General features: G+C 44.6%; 1 protein-coding gene across 2 annotated transcripts in view; it reads left to right on the top strand.

Moving 5' to 3' along the window:
- The first annotated feature begins 1,179 nt into the window (after positions 1-1,179).
- PCDHAC2 (protocadherin alpha subfamily C, 2) overlaps positions 1,180-22,325 on the top strand; it is a 47,579-nt gene continuing 26,433 nt past the window's right edge. The window contains exons 1-3 of one of the 2 annotated variants that reach the window (XM_081826955.1): positions 1,180-4,587; positions 14,234-14,292; positions 17,087-17,175. In XM_081826955.1, the coding sequence (XP_081683081.1) occupies positions 2,032-4,587; positions 14,234-14,292; positions 17,087-17,175 (2,704 nt within the window). In that variant the 5' untranslated portion in view covers positions 1,180-2,031. The remainder of the gene's footprint in view (positions 4,588-14,233; positions 14,293-17,086; positions 17,176-22,325) is intronic. The other variant, XM_006731476.3, reaches the window with a different exon arrangement.

Here is a 22,325-nt window from a genome sequence, read left to right as displayed (position 1 = left end):
GGAGGAAGCAGACAGAGGGGGAGAAGCCAGAGACCTAAGAAAGGAGACAGGAATAGAATGTGATGGAAATTGCTTCCCACTCTGCACCCTTGAAGGAACAAAGAGGACAAATAAGAAGCAGCAGTGATAGGAGGAATCTGGGAGCATCTCTGGAATAAAACTGGTTAGGTTGTGGAGTGTTGTCAGCAAGTGAACTTAGTGGGTGGGAAGGAAGGGATGTGCTAGTTGAGGCCTTTGAAATCTGGGTGTCAGGATCATTGCTTTGGCCCCTTCACCTGTCCCCTCAAGGAGGGAAGAATGCCAAATGTCAGCTCTCATTCTGGCTTTATTCCAGCCCAGAGCTAGAAAATGACCCACAGAGGGAGATCTTAGCAGTGAGAGGATGCTGGGAGATGAGAAAGGGAAAGGACTTTTCGGTGAGTGCTTTTTGCATGTGGGGCAATGGATTTTAAATTCCTGTGGAAGAGAGAAGAAGGCCTGGGAAGAGTGGGTGTCTGGAGCAGAGCAGCGGCCGTGACACAGCACAGAGACACTTCCTCGGATCCTTTTGCTTTCTTGTTCACTGAAGAGAAAACTGGTTGTCTTTTTGTTGTCTCTGTAGCAATACAAGGTTGAGTCTTAGAAGAAAGGAGGGCCAGAGGTGTAAAGGAGCCTCATATTTATGGAAGGGGAGCCGTAGCCATTGAAACTTGCTGGCTGTTGTAAGAGAAATCCCAGCCTCCCACAGTTTGCTTAATAACAGCAGATTTAAAAAATAAATAAATAAATAACAGCAGATTTTTCACTGCAAAGCATTCAGTGGAGTCCAAATTCCAGCCTGGCTTGGGAGATCAAGAGTAACCCTCTTGATGTAATGGTTTTGCAGGCTCTTGATGACATTGTCATCTGTTAAAGAAAAATTTTAAAAACACTCTTGAAAGAACAAAGAAAATGTCTTGGATGATAAATTTAAAAGATTTGGAGTAAAAGAAGGAAAAGCTTGAGGAAAGAATTTCTTTAAAATTTTACCAGATTTCCCCACTCTGATATAAAGGGGTCACATAAGACCTTAGCCTGCAGTTTCATGGAGCCATTTTTGAAAGAAAAATTTAAAACTTGAAATATTGGTTATTTGCCAAGGTACACACTGAAAGCAAGCCCCTGGCTACCAGCAGAACTGAGTACTGGGATCCCAGGATGTTAGTTTTAGGCTTGCTCCGCAGAAGAGAACCGCACTTGCCATCCCCCTCCCTTTGCCCCAGGAGTTGAACACTTTCTGCACTATTTAGGAGTATTGTAGGGAAAAGGTTGGGGTCAGGTGAACAATTCCCGTCATCAGCAACCCCAGAGCGCCTTCCTTGCGTTTGTTTCTTTTGAATGTGTAGCCGCCGCCCAGGTGCCCATACTTAGCTAAGGCCCCGAGTTTATTTTCCTGAATTGCGCTTGGAAATCTTTTCCTGGGAAGGTGATAGCCCAAGTCCTAGAGACATAACTGCTTGTGCTAGAATAATCTCCTTACGAAACCCGTTCAACGGCCGAGGGACGGTGGAGACTGGCTGAACAGGGAGATGGGGGCAGGGAGAAAGGGAGTGGCCGCGTTGCCGCGGTCCGCCGGGATCCCGCGGGTCCAGGGTGAAGGAGCCGGAGCTGGAGTGGCTGGAGCGACCGATCACTCCGGGTCGCCGTCTGCCACCTCGGTGCGGAACCGGAGCCGGACTTGCTGAGCACTCCTCCCCCTCCCCTTCTGCTTCCTTTTCCCTCCCCCTGGAGCGGCGGCGGCGGCGACGGGCAGGCAGCGGAGCCAGGCGGAGCGACTGTGCGGCGAGCGGAGGAGCTGGGATATGGGGAGTCAGCGGGGGCGGCGGGGCCAGGAGCCCTCCGGGGGGCCGACGAGCGGAGCGGCCCCCGGCGTTTGCTAGCGCGTGAGCCGTGGGGGAGCGGGCGCACGGTGGCACTAGCGGAGGCGGAGGCGGGGCCCGGGCGTGGAGCACGGCTGGGAAAACTGCTGCCTCCGGCCCTGCCCGGCTCCTGCCTCCGCCGCGGCCGGTGGCTATGGAGCTGGCGGGCCCCAGACCTGGGGCGACAGAGCATCCGCGACTCCGGCCGCCCATGTCCTGGCTGCTGCCGCCTCTGCCCCTCCTGCTGCTGCTGCTGGGCCCAGCGGCCTCCCAGCTGCGATACTCGGTGCCGGAGGAGCAGGCACCCGGCGCGCCTGTGGGCAACGTGGCTAGCGCGCTGGGGCTGGAGCTGCGGCGCCTGGGGCCCGGCTGCCTGCGCATCAACCATCTGGGTGCGCCCAGTCCGCGCTACCTGGAGCTGGACCTGACGAGTGGCGCGCTCTTCGTCAACGAGCGCATTGACCGGGAGGCGCTGTGCGAGCAGCGGCCTCGCTGTCTGCTCAGCTTGGAAGTGCTGGCGCACAGCCCCGTGGCGGTGAGCGCCGTGGAGGTGGAGGTCCTGGACATCAACGACAACTCGCCGCGCTTCCCGCGGCCCGACTACCAGCTGCAGGTAAGCGAATCGGTGGCCCCTGGAGCGCGCTTTCACATAGAGAGCGCGCAGGACCCCGACGTGGGCGCCAACTCGGTGCAGACCTACGAGCTCAGCCCCAGCGAGCACTTCGAGCTGGACCTTAAACCCCTGCAGGAGAACAGTAAGGTGCTGGAGCTGGTGCTGCGGAAGGGCCTAGACCGCGAGCAGGCAGCGCTGCACCACCTGGTTCTCACAGCTGTGGACGGGGGCAGTCCAGCCCGCTCGGGCACGGCACAGATCTCTGTGCGTGTCCTGGACACTAACGACAATTCTCCCACCTTCGACCAGTCCACTTACCGCGTCCAGCTCCGGGAGGACGCCCCCCCAGGCACGCTGGTGGTGAAGCTGAATGCCTCGGACCCGGATGAGGGCTCCAACGGCGAGCTCAGGTACTCCTTGAGCAGCTACACGTCGGACCGGGAGAGGCAGCTCTTCAGCATCGATGCCAGCACTGGGGAAGTGCGGGTAAGTGGAGCACTGGATTATGAGGAGGCCTCTTCCTACCAGATCTATGTGCAGGCGACCGACCAGGGGCCCGTGCCCATGGTGGGTCACTGCAAGGTGTTGGTGGACATCGTGGATGTGAATGATAACGCACCAGAGGTGGTGCTCACGGACCTGTACAGCCCAGTGCCTGAGGACGCTGCATCCAACACCGTTGTGGCCCTCCTCAGTGTCAACGACCAGGACTCGGGCCTCAACAGGAAGGTGAGCCTGGGCCTGCAGGCCTCACTGCCTTTCCGACTGAATGGCTTTGGAAGCTCCTACACGCTGGTGGTGAGCGGTCCTCTGGACAGGGAGCGGGTGGCTGCCTACAACATCACGGTGACGGCCGCGGATGGGGGAGTACCACAGCTCACATCCCAGCGGACGCTGCAGGTTGAGATCTCTGACATCAATGACAACCCACCCAGCTTCCGACAGGACTCCTACTCCATCTACATCGAGGAGAACAATTTGCCAGGGGTATTGCTCTGCACTGTGCAAGCCACAGACCCGGATGAAAAGGAGAATGCGGAGGTGACCTACTCCCTCCTGGAGAGGGAGGTTCAAGGGCTACCGGTCACCTCCTATGTCTCCGTTAACAGTGCCAGTGGCAGCCTTTATGCTGTCAACTCCTTTGACTATGAGAAGTTTCGGGAGTTCTTTGTGACTGTGGAGGCCCAGGACAAGGGGAGTCCACCACTGAGCAGCACTGTGACCGCCAATGTGTACGTGGTGGACATGAATGACCACGCCCCTCACATCCTGTACCCTACCTCAACTAATGCGTCAGCAGCCATCGAGATGGTGCCTCGAACTGCCCCTGCTGGTTATCTGGTCACCAAAGTCATAGCCATGGACTCAGACTCTGGCCAGAATGCTTGGCTCTTTTACCATCTGGCCCAGACTTCTGAGCTGGACCTCTTTAAAGTAGAGCTACACACAGGAGAAATTAGGACTACCAGGAAGATGGGAGATGAGAGTGGGACGACTTTCAACCTGACGGTGGTGGTCCGCGACAATGGCGAGCCGTCGCTGTCGTCCTCCGTGGCCATTACAGTGGCTGTGGTGGAGAGAGTCTCCAGAATCCTCCCTGATACTCAGAGACATGTTAAGAGTCCGCGGACATACTCTGAAATTACACTCTATCTAATCATAGCATTAAGCACAGTGTCTTTTATATTCCTTTTGACAATCATTGTTTTGAGCATCATCAAGTGCTACCGCTCCACTGCGTATGGGACCGCGTGCTGCGGGGGCTTCTGTGGAGTGAGGGAGCGGTGCCCCGCTGAACTAAACAAACAGGCCAACAACAATATTGAGGCCAGGATACCACATGGCCTCAAGGTGCAGCCGCACTTCATTGAAGTGCGCGGGAATGGCTCCCTCACCAAGACCTACTGCTACAAGGCCTGTCTGACAGCAGGCTCAGGGAGTGACACTTTCATGTTTTATAACACAGGGGCACAGACAGGACTGGGGCCCGGGGGAGCCCAAGCAGCTGCGAGTGAGAGCAGGCACCTCACAGGCCAAAGTGGGCAGAGTGCCGGGAACCTGATCATTCTAAAAAATGATGCTGTTTCTCAGAACGAGGTGAGAGAGCAGTCAAGGGGTCGTGCATTTGCACACGTCCCCTCCCCCGCGCCAGTGTCATTGGCTTTATTGAGTTACCAACAGTGACAGGGGTTATCTGGTAAACTGAATGTATATAGTACCTGTGACTTGATTATAACCTACTTTGTTTCCACTCTGGGAAAGTAACATCAGAGAATTGTTTTACTTTGTTTTCTTTTCAGATATATGAAGCCTTGACCATAACGCTGTTAAGAAGTAAGGATTGGTCTTAAATATTTGATGTTAAAACATAGCTCTGCAGAGGGCTGGAACAGGCTTGAGAATAAGATGATGCCATACTGGGTAATGTTTTGAGGTTCAAGGAGAAATGTCCTGCTGTATCATCTATAGGGAAAGTTCTCTTTGGAAATGCTATAGGAGGGTTGTTTTTTAAAAAGCTCTGAGACCTCTAGGGGTTGTGGTGGTCAACTCTGCATGCTTTCCTTGTTTATATATCCAGTTACTATTTCCAGTAATTGCACTGAACTGATGTGATAGGATCTTCTGGCAATTCATGTCAGAGGTGATAAAGCCATAGACTGTGGATCTCACTTTGAAGCCAAAGTTTGCTTTGTGGTAATTCTACTGTAGGGGTTTTCTGAGGAGATGAAGGATGGTAAGACAAAGAGACCAAGAATGAATTTGTCTGGTTGGACTAAGGAGATATTAGAACAAGTGGATCAACGATGTGGGGATGTGGTGAATAACAGGACAAGCTGGGATTGGGGAGAAAGAGGAGAAAAGAACTCTCCCATTAGTCACCTTTCTTGGCATAGGGGAAGTTCATTGTAAGATGATTTCCCTGCAGTAGGTTAAATGCAATCTGTAATTTCTTGATTTCCTGTTGACAATTTCGAAGGTTTTAATGAGATGTGAAGTAGCCTCTCAAGCCCATTATATCTTTAAGTTAAATGACAATACTTCAAATAACACTCCAACATACTCCAAAGTACATGTTTATTTTCGGTATCTAGGATTTAGTTTGCAATAGCTAGAAAAGCCTTGGAAAGTGGATGGCTTGCTGTACATGAAAGACAAGTGTTAGTAAATACATGGGTTTTAAGCTTTGTTTTGTTTTGTTTTTAAGATTTATTTATTTGAGAGAGAGAGAGAGAAAGAGAGAGCGTGGAGGTGGGGGGTAGGGGAGGAGCAGAGGGAGAGAGAGTCCCAAGTAGACTCCATGCTGAGTGCTGAGCCTGACTTGGGGCTCGATCTCACAACCCTGAGCTCATGACCTCAGCCAAAACCAAGAGTTGGACACTTAACTGACTGAGCCACCCAGGCGCCCCTTAAGTTTTAAGTAGGCAGAGGCCAATTCGCTCATTATTATGAAGAATGTACATAAATTATTGGACAGTGCATGAATGTGTGGATGTTTTTGTGTAGTGTGTCTCCATATGCATGCTTGAAAATAGAGGTCTGCAGAATAAAAAAAAATAAAGAAAGAAAAAAAGAAAATAGAGGTCTGCTTTGTGATACTTTAAAGTTGTATTTCAGAAGCCAAAATTTTGTCCCATCAATAGTGATGAATTGTTATCTTCCCAAACAACTACTTTGTAGCTAGGACTTTCAGAGGTACTACAAAAGGAATTAATAATATTTGTCCCTTCTATATTTTTGTGATGTATTTTCATTGACATACTGCTGTCTTTTTTTTTTTAATGTCCATAGTTTCACATTCTAAATTCATGCTAATCTTGAGGAAAGTAATGCATAAAATACAGAAAAAAGCCCAGATGGATAGAGTATTTCCCATGTACATTGTACGTAGGTGTATTAGAGAAGCCTGCTTTTAGTCAATATTGAGCAACCACCGGAGGCAGATTAAGAAAAACAGGGAGACAAAATCAAGGAGTTTCCAGAATTCTTTAGATCATAGCTTTTGGAAGCCTGTAAAAAGGCTTAATAAGGATGCTGTAGACATTTGCTTAACAAATTCTTGTGAAGCCCCTCTGGGCCTAGGGTGGGCTGCAGGTGGTGAAGATGCTGGGAGAGCAGGCCGGGCAAGCTTTGCCACCAGCCGTGAGCAGGAAACTCAGCTGCAAGACACTCTTCCCCTCCTTCTCCTGGCTCAAAGCGTGGGGCAGTTTGATACATGAACTATTTCTGTCTTACACTGACCTGTGTGGAGAAAATTATGTCAGATAAGTCCTTGCTCTTGTGGGATTTTACCAGGAGGATGAATGCATGATTTTAATAAAGGCAGATTTCTGCCAGCCACGTTCAAAAATCCAGTGAAGAGCCCTAAGGTCTCTAGCTCCTGAAATTATTACAGTTAAGAGGAGAGAGTGAGTCAGGTCAGCGTGGCAATATGGAAACAAAAATCACTCAGCTCTGAAAGTCATGACTGCTAGATCAACCTGTTAAACTTCCACGTTAGGCTTTCTCTTTTCCCTACCTAGTTACTGCAGATGGCAGAAGAGTCCTAGGGTGCACTTCATGCCATGTGCCTATGTTAATGAGATGAAGATTATAAAGAATGAGTAAGGGAATCTGCACTCAGTGACCACTATGTTATATAAAAATGTTCTGCTTTGCAATATATGTGTGATTTCATTCCCTGTAAATCATACATGAAAGAAACATTTACCAACATCTAACATATGAGGAAATAAGCTCAGAGAGGTTAAGTAACACACACAGTCATTCTGTTAGTCTATTTTAAGTCCTGTCTGTCTGATTCCAAAGATTAAGCTGTTTGAAATAGTATGAGTAGACAGAAATCCCAATGTTTATACTCCTTTTGTTATGTGATAATCTGGCATTTGCCTACTACGGGTTCTAGTGTAAATTGACTGCTTTTGGAGGAAGAGTAATTCCTTGCATAAAAGTAGGTCACAGGCGGGAGGATCGATGAGTAAAATTGTTACTATCAAGCTGATATCTTTTTATTTGTTTATCTGTTTCACTTTGGCACAGCCTGTGATGATCTTTCATCTCGGTTCTTTTTCTGATTTCTCTTTTGTTGCTTATTAAACAGCATTTAACATCAGACTCTAATCTTTTGATAGATTTCACCCCCAGTGAGCCTATTTCATGAGCCATTTGTGCAATGAGGTTTCTGAAGTAACTTTTTGGCAATGGGGCAGAATTTCTCTTCTGAGATTTCTGAAAACCTGATATTGAATGTGGTTGGCACCCCTTTCAGAGCCTCCAAGAAAAGGAAACCAAATCTTAAGGTAGATTCTGTGTGTGGTCCTGTGACTCCTCATGAGTCACTCTGAGTGCTCTGGGCAGATTTGTCCAACTGTGCTTCCGTGGGACCAGGTGGCATAAGATGTGGAAATCACAAAAGACTAGCAGAAATAAGTTTGCTGTCATTTCTTTTCAAGCAATTTGTAGCCATCAGATCTTCAGTATTTCTGCCACTGTGTATATACATTCACCCCAGTTGCAGACGCGATGAGCTGAAAGAGCTAACCCTTCTTTTAGTGGAGCCTAATTTTTTCCCCTAGGACTAACTTTTCTATCTGGTGACTCTGTCCTGTATCAGAATTTATACTTAGTGCAAAGGGACATGGTGGTGAATTCATAAAAAGTGTGTGATGGTCAGAATAGGCAAAGAAATTCTATCTGTGAACTTCCATTCCAGTGTTTCACCCTCTCATGGTCACTTTTGAGGGGTGGGCTCCTTTGTTTTGCCATTTCTATATTGGTTATAGGACTGTTCTTCTGACAAAAGGTTTATTTTCTTTGGTCTGGTAATATAATAATTTCTTCAAATTACCTCCTTCCTTGCTTTTTCTGCAGATCTGCTGAGCCAGATGGAATTATGGCTGAGCTCTTCTCAGTCTCTTTATCTTGCACATATTCTGACTGATGAAGAAATCTATTTATTGTAGCTTGAATGTCATTGGCTTCCCCTTTCCTCTGACCCAGGAGTGAGCTGTCACATGGGCAGCTGGTCTACCTCCAAACACTGCAGGGACACAGCCTGGCATATTATAAATTGCCTATTGGCATGCTGTCTGCTTGACAGAAGAGCAGAGTCAGTTCTGGATACTTGCCTTGGTTTGCCACCAATTTTTGCTCTCAATGAGGTTAGGAAGATGTCAGTTCACAAATATTGGAGGAAAACTTGCCATCACAGAGCCCAGACGTTTAGATGAATTTAATGGAGATTTCCAGGTGTCTTTGAATGTGACTTCTGTTAGGAATTCACCTGGCTCAAATTTCCTGTGCATAATAAGTATGACTATAAATTTAGTTTATCCATACGATCATATTTTGAGCATTATAATCTATAATCACGATTTCAAAAATCAAAGGGCAAGAGGATTCCTAGGCAGTATTTCAAATCTGCTCACCTAAAAATTACAATTTTTTTCTTTCAGGAATATGAACTTGACAAATGTAAAGAAATAGCTGACATTGCAAAGGTGAAGAAAAATGTTAGTTCCTTGGCACATAAGCAACATCAGTTCCTTTCTGGCCTTGCAGGGTCAGAACTCTGGGCTCCAGGGAAGTGAAACTGTGAGTGAGGGAGTAACTGCTGTGCTAGCAGGCTCTGCGTCCAGAATTAAGCAAACCTAGCATTTTCTGTTGTGCTGGAACCCATTAGTATGTTTCAATATTATATTTATTTTACTTCCCTGCTTCATGGATTAGCAAGGGACTTCAGAGGAAAGTATTTCATTTTGAATTCTCATATTTCTCATCTTTTCAGTTGCTTTACTAGAAGACTAATAGGTAATATAACAGTGATTATTTTAAATGTTATACTCCTTCTTGCCTTATTGACCAACAGTTTATATATTCATTTTCTATTGCTTTGTAAGAAATTACCACAAATTAGTGGTTAAAAACAACTCTCATTTATTCTCTCAGAGTCCTGCAGGATGTGAGCGGGTTCTCCGCTTAGGGTTTCACAGGGCTGAAATCAATATGGCACCCTGGCTGAGTTCTCTTCTGGAGGCTTTGGGGAAGAACATGCTTTCAAGTTCATTCAGGCTGTTGGCAGATTTTACTTCTTTGTGGACTACCTACTTACATACTGCTGGCTGGAGGTCACTCTCAGCCGCTAGGGGTTGTGCTCAGGTCCTTGCCTCATGATCCTCCCCATCTTTCGAGCTAACAGTGGAGAATCTTCTCTCATGTGGAATCCCTCCCATGCTTCAAATCTCTCCAATTTCCGTCTCTGATCTCTAGACCCAGATTTAAAGGGCTCATGTGATTAGGTCAGTCCCGCCCAAATGATTTCCCTGTCTTAAAGCCAAGTGTGTCATATAACATAACCTAATCAAAGTAAGAGCCATCGTATTTATTCTTGGAGATTATGCAAGGCACATACACCCAGGTGTGAGGATCTTGGGGGGCATTTTAGGATTCGGCCCCTCATAGTTTATATCAATGATCTCAAAATATCAGTGTGAAAAATCTGCAGTGGATACATCCTTAATAGAGTCCTAATAGGAAGCAAAAGGAGATGCAGCATATAGTTACATGTCTCAGAGGGCCATTTACTGATAGCATCAACATGGATTTCCATGACAAGGAGTGTCATTTCCTGAGTGGTCCTATGATTTTTTTTTGAAGGAGATAAGGAATTTTAAACCTATTTTTTTTTAATTTGTCTTGAAAGAGTAATTCACCCTTCTGTAGCTCAGATATTCTATGGTGTAAATAATAAATAATATTGTTACAGGATAAGTTAAATCTTTGTTATAATTTTGATAGAAACTTAAACAGCTTCTTGTTCTTCATTAATGCTACATCACCCATATGGACTACCTAATTCAGTTTTTCCACATCTGGAGCTTTGTGGCTATTAGTCTCCTGAAGGACTAAGCTTTGAAAAAACAGAACATAATGGGGCTTTCCACCAATAGGAATTAAGCATAGTTCTGGAATGTATCATCCAAGTGTTAGAAAACTAATTCAAATCCCTAGTATATGTCTTCAATGTATCTGGCATATCAGTAGTCAACCTTTAAACTTGAGTTTTTCTGATTTTAATCAAGTTTGGGTGAAACCCACATGTATTTATTACCTTATATTTTCTATCATTTAAAAATAAATTTGTATCTGGGAAACTCAGATGTAACAAAGAGAAAAAAGAAAAGTACAGTTGGCCCTTGAGCAATATAAGGGTTAGGGGTGCCAGACCCATGCACAGTTGAAGATCCAAGTATAAATTTTGATTCCTCAAAAACTTAACTACTAATAGCCTATTGTTGCCCAGAAGGCTTACCGAGAACATAAACAGTTGGTTAACACATATTTCATATATTGTATGTATTATATACTGTATTCTTACAATTAAGTAAGCTAGAGGAAAGAAAATGTTATTAAGAAAATCATAAGGAAGAGAAAATACATTTACAGTACTATATATGGTATTTATTGAAAAAAATCCACATATAAGTGGACCAATGCTGTTCAAACCTATGTTGTTCAAGGGTCAATAATATATGTCATTCCATGTAAATTAGTTTAAAACACAAACTTTTGTGGGGCACCTGGGTGGCTCATTCAGGTTAAGCGGCTGACTGTTGGTTTCGGCTCAGGTCATGATCTCAGGGTCCTGGGATCAAACCCTACATCGGGCTCTGTGCTCAGTGCAGAGTCTGCGAAAATTTCTCCTTCTCCCTTTGCCCCTGTCACGCGCCGCCCATCCCCCCTCCCCACGCCCCAGCCTGGCTCACGTTCTCTGTCTCAAATAAATAAATAAATCTTTTTTAAAAAAATGCACAAACTTTTGTGTTAGGGAGACCTAAATGTAACTATCAGCCAAACCCACCAATCAGGCAAATGATTTAATCTTTCCAAAGCTCAGATTTCTTATTTCTATAAATTTAAGTACATTAATATTACCCTTGCATGATAGTTCATTTGTTCAGAAACATTTTTGGGGCGCCTGGGTGGCTCAGTTGTTGAGCGTCTGCCTTCGGCTCGGGTCATGATCCCAGCGTCCTGGGATCGGGCCCCGCATCGGGCTCCCTGCTCGGCGGGAAGCCTGCTTCTCCCTCTCCCACTCCCCCTCCTTGTGTTCCCTGTCTGGCTGTCTCTCTGTCAAATAAATAAATAAAATCTTAAAAAAAAAAAAAAGAAACATTTTTAGAAGGTACCAAATACCTGAACCCTGCGAAGCTCTGAGGACATAGCTATGTATTATGAATATCTGAGGATATTCATATGTTTTGTGGACAAAACAGATATGCCTTTTATAGAATTTATGGTCAAAAAGAAGTGTTAGGATATGGGGCGCCTGGGTGGCTCAGTCGTTAAGCGTCTGCCTTCGGCTCAGGTCATGATCCCAGGGTCCTGGGATCGAGCCCCACATTGGGCTCCCTGCTCAACGGGAAGCCTGCTTCTCCCTCTCCTGCTCCCCCTGCTTCTGTTCCCTCTCTCACTGTGTCTCCCTCTGTCAAATAAATAAATAAAATCTTTAAAAAATAAATAAAAATAAAATAAAAGAAGTGTTAGGATAAATGCACCAATATGTTTAAAGTGCTTATCCTATTGCCCAATACTGTGTGGAGACTTAAAACACTGTATATTCTTCCTTTCTTTTCCCTGCCCAATCTTACTACCCTAAGACATGTCCTAACTACAGTTCTGATAAATGAATCTGAGAAGCGCCTTGTTGTTGATGGACTGTTACAGAAAATAGCAGCATGACAAATTGTCATTGAGGAAGTGAGGTTGTGTAGGGAACTGAGTTCCTTGGTCAGTCCTGCTAGAACTGTGCCTTTCCGCAAAATGAGGTGGGTGCTTTCATTCCAAAGATGAAGTCGCAGCAGTCTTCATCACGAATGTTAGCCAATCACAGAGAAATTGGCCACATTTGCCTAACCGATGTCCAAGTCTTTATTAAAGGAAGGTTCCTACGGTTGACACGAGTGCGGCTGATGGTAAGGGGAGAGATGGTGATGATTGGATTAATAGGAAATAGTTCAGCCATGTTTCCAGCTTTACAGAATGATTTGCAAATAGTTTCTCTTTTGTTCCCTGCAACACCACTGGTGGAAAATGCGAACCCTTTCATCTCATGTGTAGAGTTTTATGCTACTTTATATGGAGCATCCATACCATGCTAGGAACTTAACCACCGAGGATGAAGCAGCTTGCATGTTCATATCTTGCCAGCAGAGTGGAAGGGACCAGAAAGGGCAATTAGCGTATGGGGACATTTGAGGTCAAGTATCCAAGAGTTGTAGCTTTTTCTGGGCCTTGACTTCGGCTAACTCTCTGAATACCATCCAACCACCCCGAAGTCTGTCTGCAAGTTGAGACGCTGATCACTTCTTTCCTAGGTGTTGTGAAAAAGCGTGGTTAGGAAATACTCTGCATCCTTTGAATAAACAATAAAAAGGATAAGAGCAAGAATTACTGACATTGTGAAGTAGTTTATTGGTATTACTATGGCTTTGTGTCTACCAAATATGATCATTATAATCCAGAGCAATTTATAGAATACAACCTCCATCTCTTCATCTTTCCACTCAAATAGACTTCAGTATTTAGTGGCAGGACCACTTTAATCTCTGCCCATGAAAACACGTTGAGAAGAACATCTATCACAGGTGGGTTTTTTGGTAAAGATTTTATATATTTATTTTTGAGAGAGAAAGAGAGCACACATGCACAAACGGGGAGGGGCAGAGGGAGAAGCAGACTCCCCACGGAGCAGGGAGCCTGATACAGGACTCGATCCCAGGACCCCGGGATCATGACCTGAGCCAAAGGCAGACGCTTAACTGACTGAGCCACCCAGGCGCCCCTCATAGGATTCTTTTATAACAAAATTTTTGCTAATAAATACAAATGTATTTATGATGGTGGTTCATTTTGTCCCCAGGAATTCCTGAGTAGCTTCTAAGCAGCCCATAACTCCTCCAGCAGTCTTTAGGGGCCTATATTTTCCTTTTCTGTCCCCTCCACTTGGAATTGCCAGTCTGTGGACAGAGGTGGTGCAGACTGAGCCAGGTTCTTCTTGGGTTTCAGCAACTCCCTGTTAAGCAATCAGAGCCGAGCGAACAGTAATTGAGGGAAGAGGCAAAACACTCAGAAAAGCAGGGAGCGAGTAGGATTTTATGAAAAGGATTATGTAGCAAAACAAGGTCAAACTCCTGTCGCGGTTTGTTTTCCTTCCTGGGGATTCCCCTTCAAGCGGCAGAAGAGGCAATTCTCAGTCGCTGGTGTGCGGACGGGGCACATCCATCCTGGGTCGAAGATGCTGCACTCTGCAAAGCCAGCAGCAGATTGCAGTCCTCTGCAGTCCGGCCAGACCAGCAGAACTTGTGTAGTTTGTACGCCGACGTTCCTTTAGTGTGAAGCATTTGAAGGCAAAAACAATGAACGCTTTCCCGGTCTCAAAATAGACTGCCCTCCCCCTAGTGCTGCTTTAGGAACATAGACCTGTTTTGAGCACGGCGAAGCCACAGCTGGTCCTTACAGCATCATTAAATCTGGTTTTTCCGTGATATTGAGTCTGTGGAAGGACCCCGATGAGCTAATTTTCTCCTGAAGGGCTATATATATGGATATCATCTTAGAGTTGCACATAAAATGGCTCCTTCAAAACTTTTTTCAGATACACGGAAATATTCTAGAAACAGCTAATCAGTCATGGGGAGATCACCGCTTTGCCTTATTAACAAAACCTCCCTTTGTGATTTTGCAGCCGCGACAGCCCAACCCTGACTGGCGTTACTCTGCCTCCCTCCGAGCAGGAATGCACAGGTATGTAGTTCCTTCCTCTTTTCAATCAGAAGAACTTTAACTTTGTATGGCTCAGACACATGCTGTGTCTAGAGGCCAGAAACTGCTGTCAAACTGAGAGGCTTCAGATACTTTGCCAGGGGAATGTAGTTCCTTTTGACTCCATGTCTATTCCTTGGAACATTGGAAATAGTGCCAAATGCTTATCAGGGGCTGGCAAATGAGAGTTCCCTGTAAAATTACAGAGACAGGCTGCTGTGTACTTTCTCTCATCGAAAGTTCTATAAGGAAATAATTACAACTCCCCTTATCCCTTCCCCAGCTATACTTTCTGTCCCTCCCTTAGAAATTATAATTAATACCGATGCTTTTAGATCTGAATATAGGTACGTGTTGTCTACCTTGGTTTTCTGTCACACATCGACTCTTTTATCCATTAACCACAATAATTGGCAACATGTTGTTCATGTTCATCCATATTAGAATCTCCTTATCTTTTCCATCTTGTTACTCTCTCGTTGCTGTCAATAGAGGATGAGCCACGTGAAAGGCCTTTGTTGAATATCTGGAGACCAAATCTATCTTATTTTAAATGAACCTAGAGTAATAGCATTACTCTAAGACTCAGATTAAATATAATTTTGCTGTCTCTACTTTGTCTCTTTGACAGTAATTAATTAACTACCATTATTCCCAGAGCTGATTTAGTGCCATAGGGCCAAATAAAAGATTCTTTATTTTTGAGTATCTTTGGAAACCAAGAAACTAATGATCACTACCAGCAAAAGGATTTAGTTTTAAGGAAGAAATAAACTCTAAACTTAAGCCCCTCGAAGTGTCTGGGCAACACTTCAGTAGATCTTTACCAAACCTACATCAGTTTGTAAAGAGAGCTTACAAAATGTTACAAAATGTGTTAAGTTAATGAAAAATTAGTTTTGAGTCCACTTAGAAATGCATTAAAGTAAAATAAAATTAACATATTCTCAAGCATTACATTACAAGTCGAGCAGAAATCATTATAATGGGTGCTATTTCTGAACAAGAAGCAATCAGTGAAGGCCTGAAGATCCGTAGTTGGCATAGTGAGATGTCACATTGGAACCTGGGTCATAATTTTAGCCCAGAAACACTTGTGCAGTTGCTGGAATATTAGGTGTCAGGAGGGTTCTTTCTCTTTGTTAGTGACCAGCTTATGCTTTTGCCTACATCTGAGCTATTGTTGCAAACCATACATCAGGAAAAAGCATGGTTTATAATACCAGCCTTTTCTGTCCTAGTCGAACTAGTGTTTTACTTGAGAAGTATCAAAGCCATGAGATGTGCCTTTAAAACTACATTTGAAGCAAAATGCTAAAACCTATCACTTCCTTATTCCATTTCCAAAGGAAAAAAAAAAAAAAGCCAAGTGTGCTCCTATTCAGATTTCAACTAAGATAGCATGAGATACAAGTAGGATAAGGAATGAAATAAAAATTGAAGCTAAATGTAACTTATTCCTCACAGTAGAGTACACTGAACATATATTAGTTGTAAACGTACAGAATACTCTTCTCTTTTTATACATGTGCTTGGCTTCTTGGCCGTTCCAGCCTCAGACATCATGCAACTATTTCTTTGAAAATTCTGCTTTGAGTTGAGCTGGTTCCAGGGTAGTTACATCTCCAGAATGAATCTGATTGAACCCATAGAATTTGCTGGTAGAATCCAGGAACACGTGAAGGATATTAATATTTGAAAAAAAAGAAGATTCTAGGATGTAGATGAAGGGAAGAATCGCAGTAGGGCAGAGCTTAATGAGTGAATTTTGATTAGATATGTTATTCAGAGTCAAGAGTGAAAGCGTATTCAATTGATAGATGGGCTTCCCCCACAATAGTTCAAGATTGTCTGCTCTGCTGCCTCATATAACCCTTCAGATAGTAGTATAAAATTAAGTTTTATAACTTAATTTGCAAGATGAACCAATGTCTTTTTGAAAAGAATCCTCTAATCCTGATGAGGATTTTCTTGGATGATGTTTACTCTTAAGAGTCCCATTTGTTCCTTCCTTCCTTCATCCATCCCACAAATAGAGGAGGGTCTCCTATATGCGAGCATTAGACATACATAAATGAATATGACGTTTGCTCCATCCCTGAACGGTTTATGTTCTATCTCTGCTTGCCTCTAAGGGTGTCCCAGTTCGTGTCTCACTCCCTGCAATAGTTCATGCCGAATTAATCTCTTCTGAATTGGGATCTGTGAGTGGTGGCGATAGGCTTCCTCGGGTTACAGGAAATGGAGGGTGGGTTGTCTGTAAGTAAAAGATACAGAAAGAATAAAACAGAAAATAAGGTTAAGAAGTAATTGGGTAACTAAATTGGAGTGATGCTGCAGTTGTCAGCAAATAATTTTCATGTGTTTTCGTCTTTGCTGTAGAGGACCCAGAAACAAGAGAATCAGCAAGAGAGGCCTGGGGCTTCTGAGAACAAGCTCACCTCACCTGCTTCAGCATTAAGATGTTACAATGGCGTTAGCCCTCTGATGGGCTTCCTGTTAGATTTACTGAACACCACGTGGCATTAATGACAAGCAAAACTGCCATAAAGATAAAACATGTTTATTGCCTGAATAGTATGGCAAGCAGTAAGTCAGCAGTGCTTTTGCAGTTTGTGTGAGGTGACTGCTCAGCAGTAATTGCTTCGGTTCAAGTAGGAGTAGAGTGTGTTAGCTGCAGCCCTGCCTTCAGAGATGCATGCACTTTCTCAGGTGGAAGGAGATCTGGAAAGTCGTCTGTGGTCTAACCGTTATTTGGGTCTGTGTGTTTACTCAGCTCTGTGCACCTAGAGGAGGCTGGCATCCTACGGGCTGGTCCAGGAGGGCCTGATCAGCAGTGGCCAACAGTATCCAGCGCAACACCAGGTAAAGACCCAACGTCTCTCTCTTCTTGCTGGGTTCTAGAAGGCAATCAGATGACCTGCTTTTTTTTAAGACCAGGAATGTTAATGGTTCTCTTTTTAGTCTTTCTTCTTTTCCTTACATACATACATGATTATTTTGATTTTCAACTTAATGTCCTTCAAGAATTGAAAACAGGAGAGAGAGAGAGAGAGTGTGTGTGTGTGTGTGTGTTTGTGTAAAGTTCTTTTGTAAAGTAACCAGGCATCTTTCACATGCTTAGGCTATCTGAGCCACACAGAGAAGATCTGGTGGCCTCACGCACAGAGATGACACTGTTAGCAAAGATCTTTTGGTTGAAGACCATGGAAACCCATTCAAAGTGGTAAGCAAAAGGGAGATACATAGATCTAGAGATAGATACATAGATGCAATGGAGTTTCTCGTGGAAGTGGAAAGTTATGAAAACTTTATGAGAGGCACCACTCTCTTTGACTTCAGGTCAAAGTCAGACCTGCTTTTTTCTGCATATCTACATCAATCTGCAGACTGACTTTTACTGCCTTGACATGTATATTTACACATGTGACCATCTCACAGTTTCTTAGTTTAGAGGACCAATGGGGACTGATTCCTAATCCATACTTTCAGGAAATAGAATCTGCCGAATTGGATCAAGAACCCAGTGGCTGGGAGAGCATAGAAAAATTCCTTAAACTCATATTTCCTTAGTTTCCTTACTCTTGCCTAATCACTAAAGCAATGTCATATAATAAAAATATGGCTATGTAGGCCCATCCCTGTGGCAGTTTTCATAAAGGAAGATTTCAGAGACTGTAAATGGTGTCTATCATAATCCTCTATTAATAGAACATCATGATGATAATAATAGTTCCTGATTATTGAGCCATAATCTACCCGGACTTTGTGCCGAGCACATTAAATATGTGATCTTATTTATCCCCCATGACAACCTTGCAAGGGATTTATTATGTCTATTACACATATGAGAAAGTGGAGACACAGAGAGGGTAAGAAACATACCCACGTTCATGTAGTCTGTAAGTGGCAGAGGTAGGATTCAAACCCAAGTGTGTCTAGCTCCAAATCCAAGTGTATGTAGCACTTATATTCCTAGCATGGCTAGCTTGCAAGAACCCATCCAAATTCAAATACATATATTACAGATGACATAAGTGTGCGTGTGAAACATTCTTTCCAAAAATAATCAGGTGCCTTTCAAATGATTGGGCTATCCGAATAACATGTGCAGCTAAGGGCCCATTTTTGCTGGCAACACTAAGGGCTTTTGTTGATTCTAATCAGCCAGCATTTGCTATTTATGAATGTTGCATGATTCAACTAAAAGTCACATTTGTCAAAAAAAAAAAACCGAACAAATGCACAAGTTAAAGCAATTCATTAGACGGTAATATTGCCAGATGGCAAGGAGAGGGACATAAAATAGTTCATTGACAAATCTGCAGCCCCAGTGCCAGTGATGGAGTGAAGAAATGATGGAGGAGGAAGGGGCGTTGGGCTGCCAAGTATTGCAGGCTGGGAGGCATCTGGAATGGTAAGAGCTAAGCAGCTTACACCCATGTCCTGCTCACCTGCCTTCGTTTCAGGGCTTTCCTATTCTCACAGAGCCAGGAACTAAGTCTGAATACATTCTCCCTTTCCTTGATGATGCTGGTGGGTGTACATTCCTAGGCAAATGGGCAATAGCAACTGTCCGCTGATTATTTCATCTGCATCTGGCCCAGGTCTCTTTGCTTCAGATTTGAAAGAATGTTAGGAACCCATCTTCTTGACAGAAGATAAGGAAGGAGTCTCCACTGCTCCCCTCCTCTATTGTCCCAACCCCTCTTGTCTAATCCCTTCTGTCCAGGACTGTGCCTTGTTCCTGCTGCATGAGTCACAGTCCTCATGGACTGGGCTGGACAGAGCTTCCATCCTGCAAGTAGCCCATGGGTGATCTAACCATACTTTTCAGCACACCTCCTCACCGGTGACATAGAGTTCAAAGGATGCCCCTCTGCCTTCTGCTCTGTCCTTTTGACACTTTCAGGTTTTAGGACTCAAAATATGTTCTGCGCTGTCATTAGGGAATATGGCATAAGGATTAAGGTTATGATTTGGAGTCAGCTGAATAAGCACATTGCTTAAATTCATGTTTTCCTAATTACCCCAACTATAAACTGGGTATAATGATAACACCCATCTTAATGAGTTGCCATGATTACTAAAGAAGAAAGGAAGTTGAATATAGTGTTTGACATATAATATTAATAAATGCCTAATTTTCTCACTCTTTTTTTTTCTGGAATAGTTTTGTGCAATCTATGATGTGGCCTTGGCTGATGACCTGGTGGCCAGAATTCAGTAATTCTCATTTCTGGACCCAGAGACACACCCTCTAAGGTTGTCTGGATCATCGTGACATCTGCACAGTCCAGGCACTCTCCCTACCCCCCAACCCCAGCTGTCCTTCTGGGGATGGAATGAGGAGGCTTCATTAGTTCTGCCCAAAGAAAAGGAAAATGCTTCAAGAAACCTTGTTGTTTCCAGTCCCAAGAAGAGCCTGCCTTTCATTGATTCTGTTGCTCCCTCACGATGAAGGTGCAGTTGCTTCCAGAAGGCTTCCTCCTGTTGCCTGGGTCTCCTTACACTTGTGTCTGAGACCCCCCCACCCATGAATCACTACCTTCTCACTCCTAAAAGAGCTGTAGCCGGCGGGCATGAAGAGAGAGGGCCCAGCTATGCACCAGTCCTCATTCACATGTCTTCCTTGCGGTTGTTTTTCCTCCACTGATGCATTCTTTTGCTTTGTCACTAAACTGTTCATTTCTCTTCACAGTCCACAAAAACCTAGGATAAGATGTCACCCTCTGAAAGGATCAATGGGGACATCACCAGGTGATGTTCCTGGCAGGATAAACAAGTCAGGCATCAAATCGGTTAATCCTGATTACTGGCCCCCTTCTCCAGCCTCGCCTCTGTGTGAGCAGACCCGGACGAAGGGCTTCTTCTTGAGCAGCTTCCCTTGAGACTGAGCAGAGAAAGAAAATGGGCTGAGGAGGGAGAGCGCGGCATCCAGTTACAGCTTCTTCTTCAGAGGGAGGGATGTGTTGGGGGCGGTGCTTTAAAGGGCCAGTCATTCACATTTGCAACTCTCACTTTCTCAATGTGAATGTTCTGAAGAGGTTTTAATGAGTGCCCTCTTGTGATCAGTTCCTAGAGGGAAGCCTGAGAGGTTATAAGAAGACTGCCCCTGCCTTTGAGAGAGCCAGTCAGGCTTCAGTGCACCAGGCTGCTTTGCTATTCCCTACTGGTTCTTCCAGGGGTCCCCTTTTCTACTTTTCATTACCTAAGGCAACAGATTATTTTTGGAGTGGGAGATACTATTTTCAAAAGAGCTCAGGGAATTCCAAAACACATCGCGCTGCCGAAGATAACGCCGTAGCTTGTCAGGGAAGACCCCAGGGGTTGGGGGCCTAGGAAATGGAAGATTAATTAGGCAGGCCAGATGACTCAGGCAGGGAGGCGGAGGGGACCTTAGTTTAGAGTGACCAGACAGTGGTTCGCAAAGTATAGTACTTGGAGCAGCTGCCCTAATTCCTACTGAATCAGAAATTCTCAGAGTGGGGCCCAGAAATCTGTGTTTTAACAGGCCCTCCGTGTTATCCCAGTGTACCCCAAATTTAAGAACTGGTGTAGAATGAAGAGTAAATATTCCTGAGGTTGTGCGATATCTTTGGAGGCTCAGAAGTCGTGCGAGGAAGGCATCGACTCATGATTCTTGCAGGAAGCAGGAACCCTTTCCTGTATCAGAGAAAGAATCACTAAGAGTTCAGGCTCCAGGTCAGAGTAACCCTCCTTTGAATTCTATCTCTGTCACTGTGCAGTTCAAAGTCCCTTATGTAACTTTTCTGATTCCTAGTTTCTCTGTAAGATAGTAGTAGTGTCCACTTAGTAAGGTTGTAACAAGAATTAAATGAGATAATACACGCATGTTACAGAACCTAGAGAATAACGATTGGTAGATGGTAGCTATTTCTGGGGATTTTTCAAGGTATGAGTCTGTCTTTCACATTGAGAATTTAGGTCTGATTTGTTCTGAGTAGTCTCTGTGGGAGGGCTCTGTTCTAGAGATTTTTCTTAACGCACCTGTTTTTTTATGTCCCTGAGGGATTGTTTTTGCCCTGGTTTGCCATATGTCTTTATTCTGTGGATGATGGACACAGTTTATGTGCCCTAGTTTTATGGGGGCGGGGAATTCATGCTTTTATTTGTTTTAGGGATTCCTACCTCTGACAAAATCAACTTTCCAAGAAGGGGCTTCATGTAGTCTCCATCTCTGATTCTTCTCAGAAAGAAGCCATGACCCTTGAGTTTTTTTGGAATCCATATAGGAGCACTGCCAACACGAATTTTTCCACTTCTTGAGTGAGTGCAGCCTCAGGCCTTGTTTGAGAATTTAGAAAGCCTGCTGTTCCACTAACCTGCTCACCCTCAACTTCGGCTGTTGTCATGGCAATCACAGACCTGGGAGGTGTGTACAGATCCTTATTAGGAAAAAAAATGAGATCAGTGATCTGTGTGTGTGAGGCAGCTCGCGCATTGGCATTGGCGTCCTCCGCTCCCACCTGCATCTCGGGGCCAGAGTGCCAGCCTGGTTGAGAGGTCTCTAGCTGAGGAATGTGAGTCCTCGTAAGGTGCACTTTTACTTTTTGGGGCTTTGGGTCTCATCATGTCTGCTGGAGTTCTCTGTGTAGCTTGTGTTTTGTGTTCTGACCTGGCCTGGAGGGAGGGAGGGAGCAAGACAGGGTGGGAAAAGGGAATTAGAATCCTCTACCTAGGAGAAGCAATGAAACTTAAGTCTTTGCTGGCTTTATTCATTCACATTTGCCTCCTCCTTTAGAAGAACACCCTGCACTGTCTATTTTTAATGGTCATGTAAATAAAAAATTAGAATGAAAACTTTCTGGTTTTCGCCAAATTAACATTTCCATTTATTATTTTATTTTATTTTATTTATTTGAGAGAGAGAGAACGAGAGAGAGAGCACAAGCACAGAGGGAGAGGGAGAAGCAGACTCCCTGCTGAGCAGAGAGCCCGATGCAGGGCTCCATCCCAGGACCCTGAGATCATGACCCGAGCCCAAGGCAGAC

The sequence above is a fragment of the Leptonychotes weddellii genome, chromosome 7 (genome assembly GCF_054177405.1).
Source record: "Leptonychotes weddellii isolate Sample4059 chromosome 7, ASM5417740v2, whole genome shotgun sequence".
NCBI classification, from domain to species: Eukaryota; Metazoa; Chordata; class Mammalia; order Carnivora; family Phocidae; genus Leptonychotes; species Leptonychotes weddellii.
The sequence above is the reverse complement of the archived record's forward strand: the minus strand, read 5'-3'. Positions and strand labels throughout refer to the sequence as shown.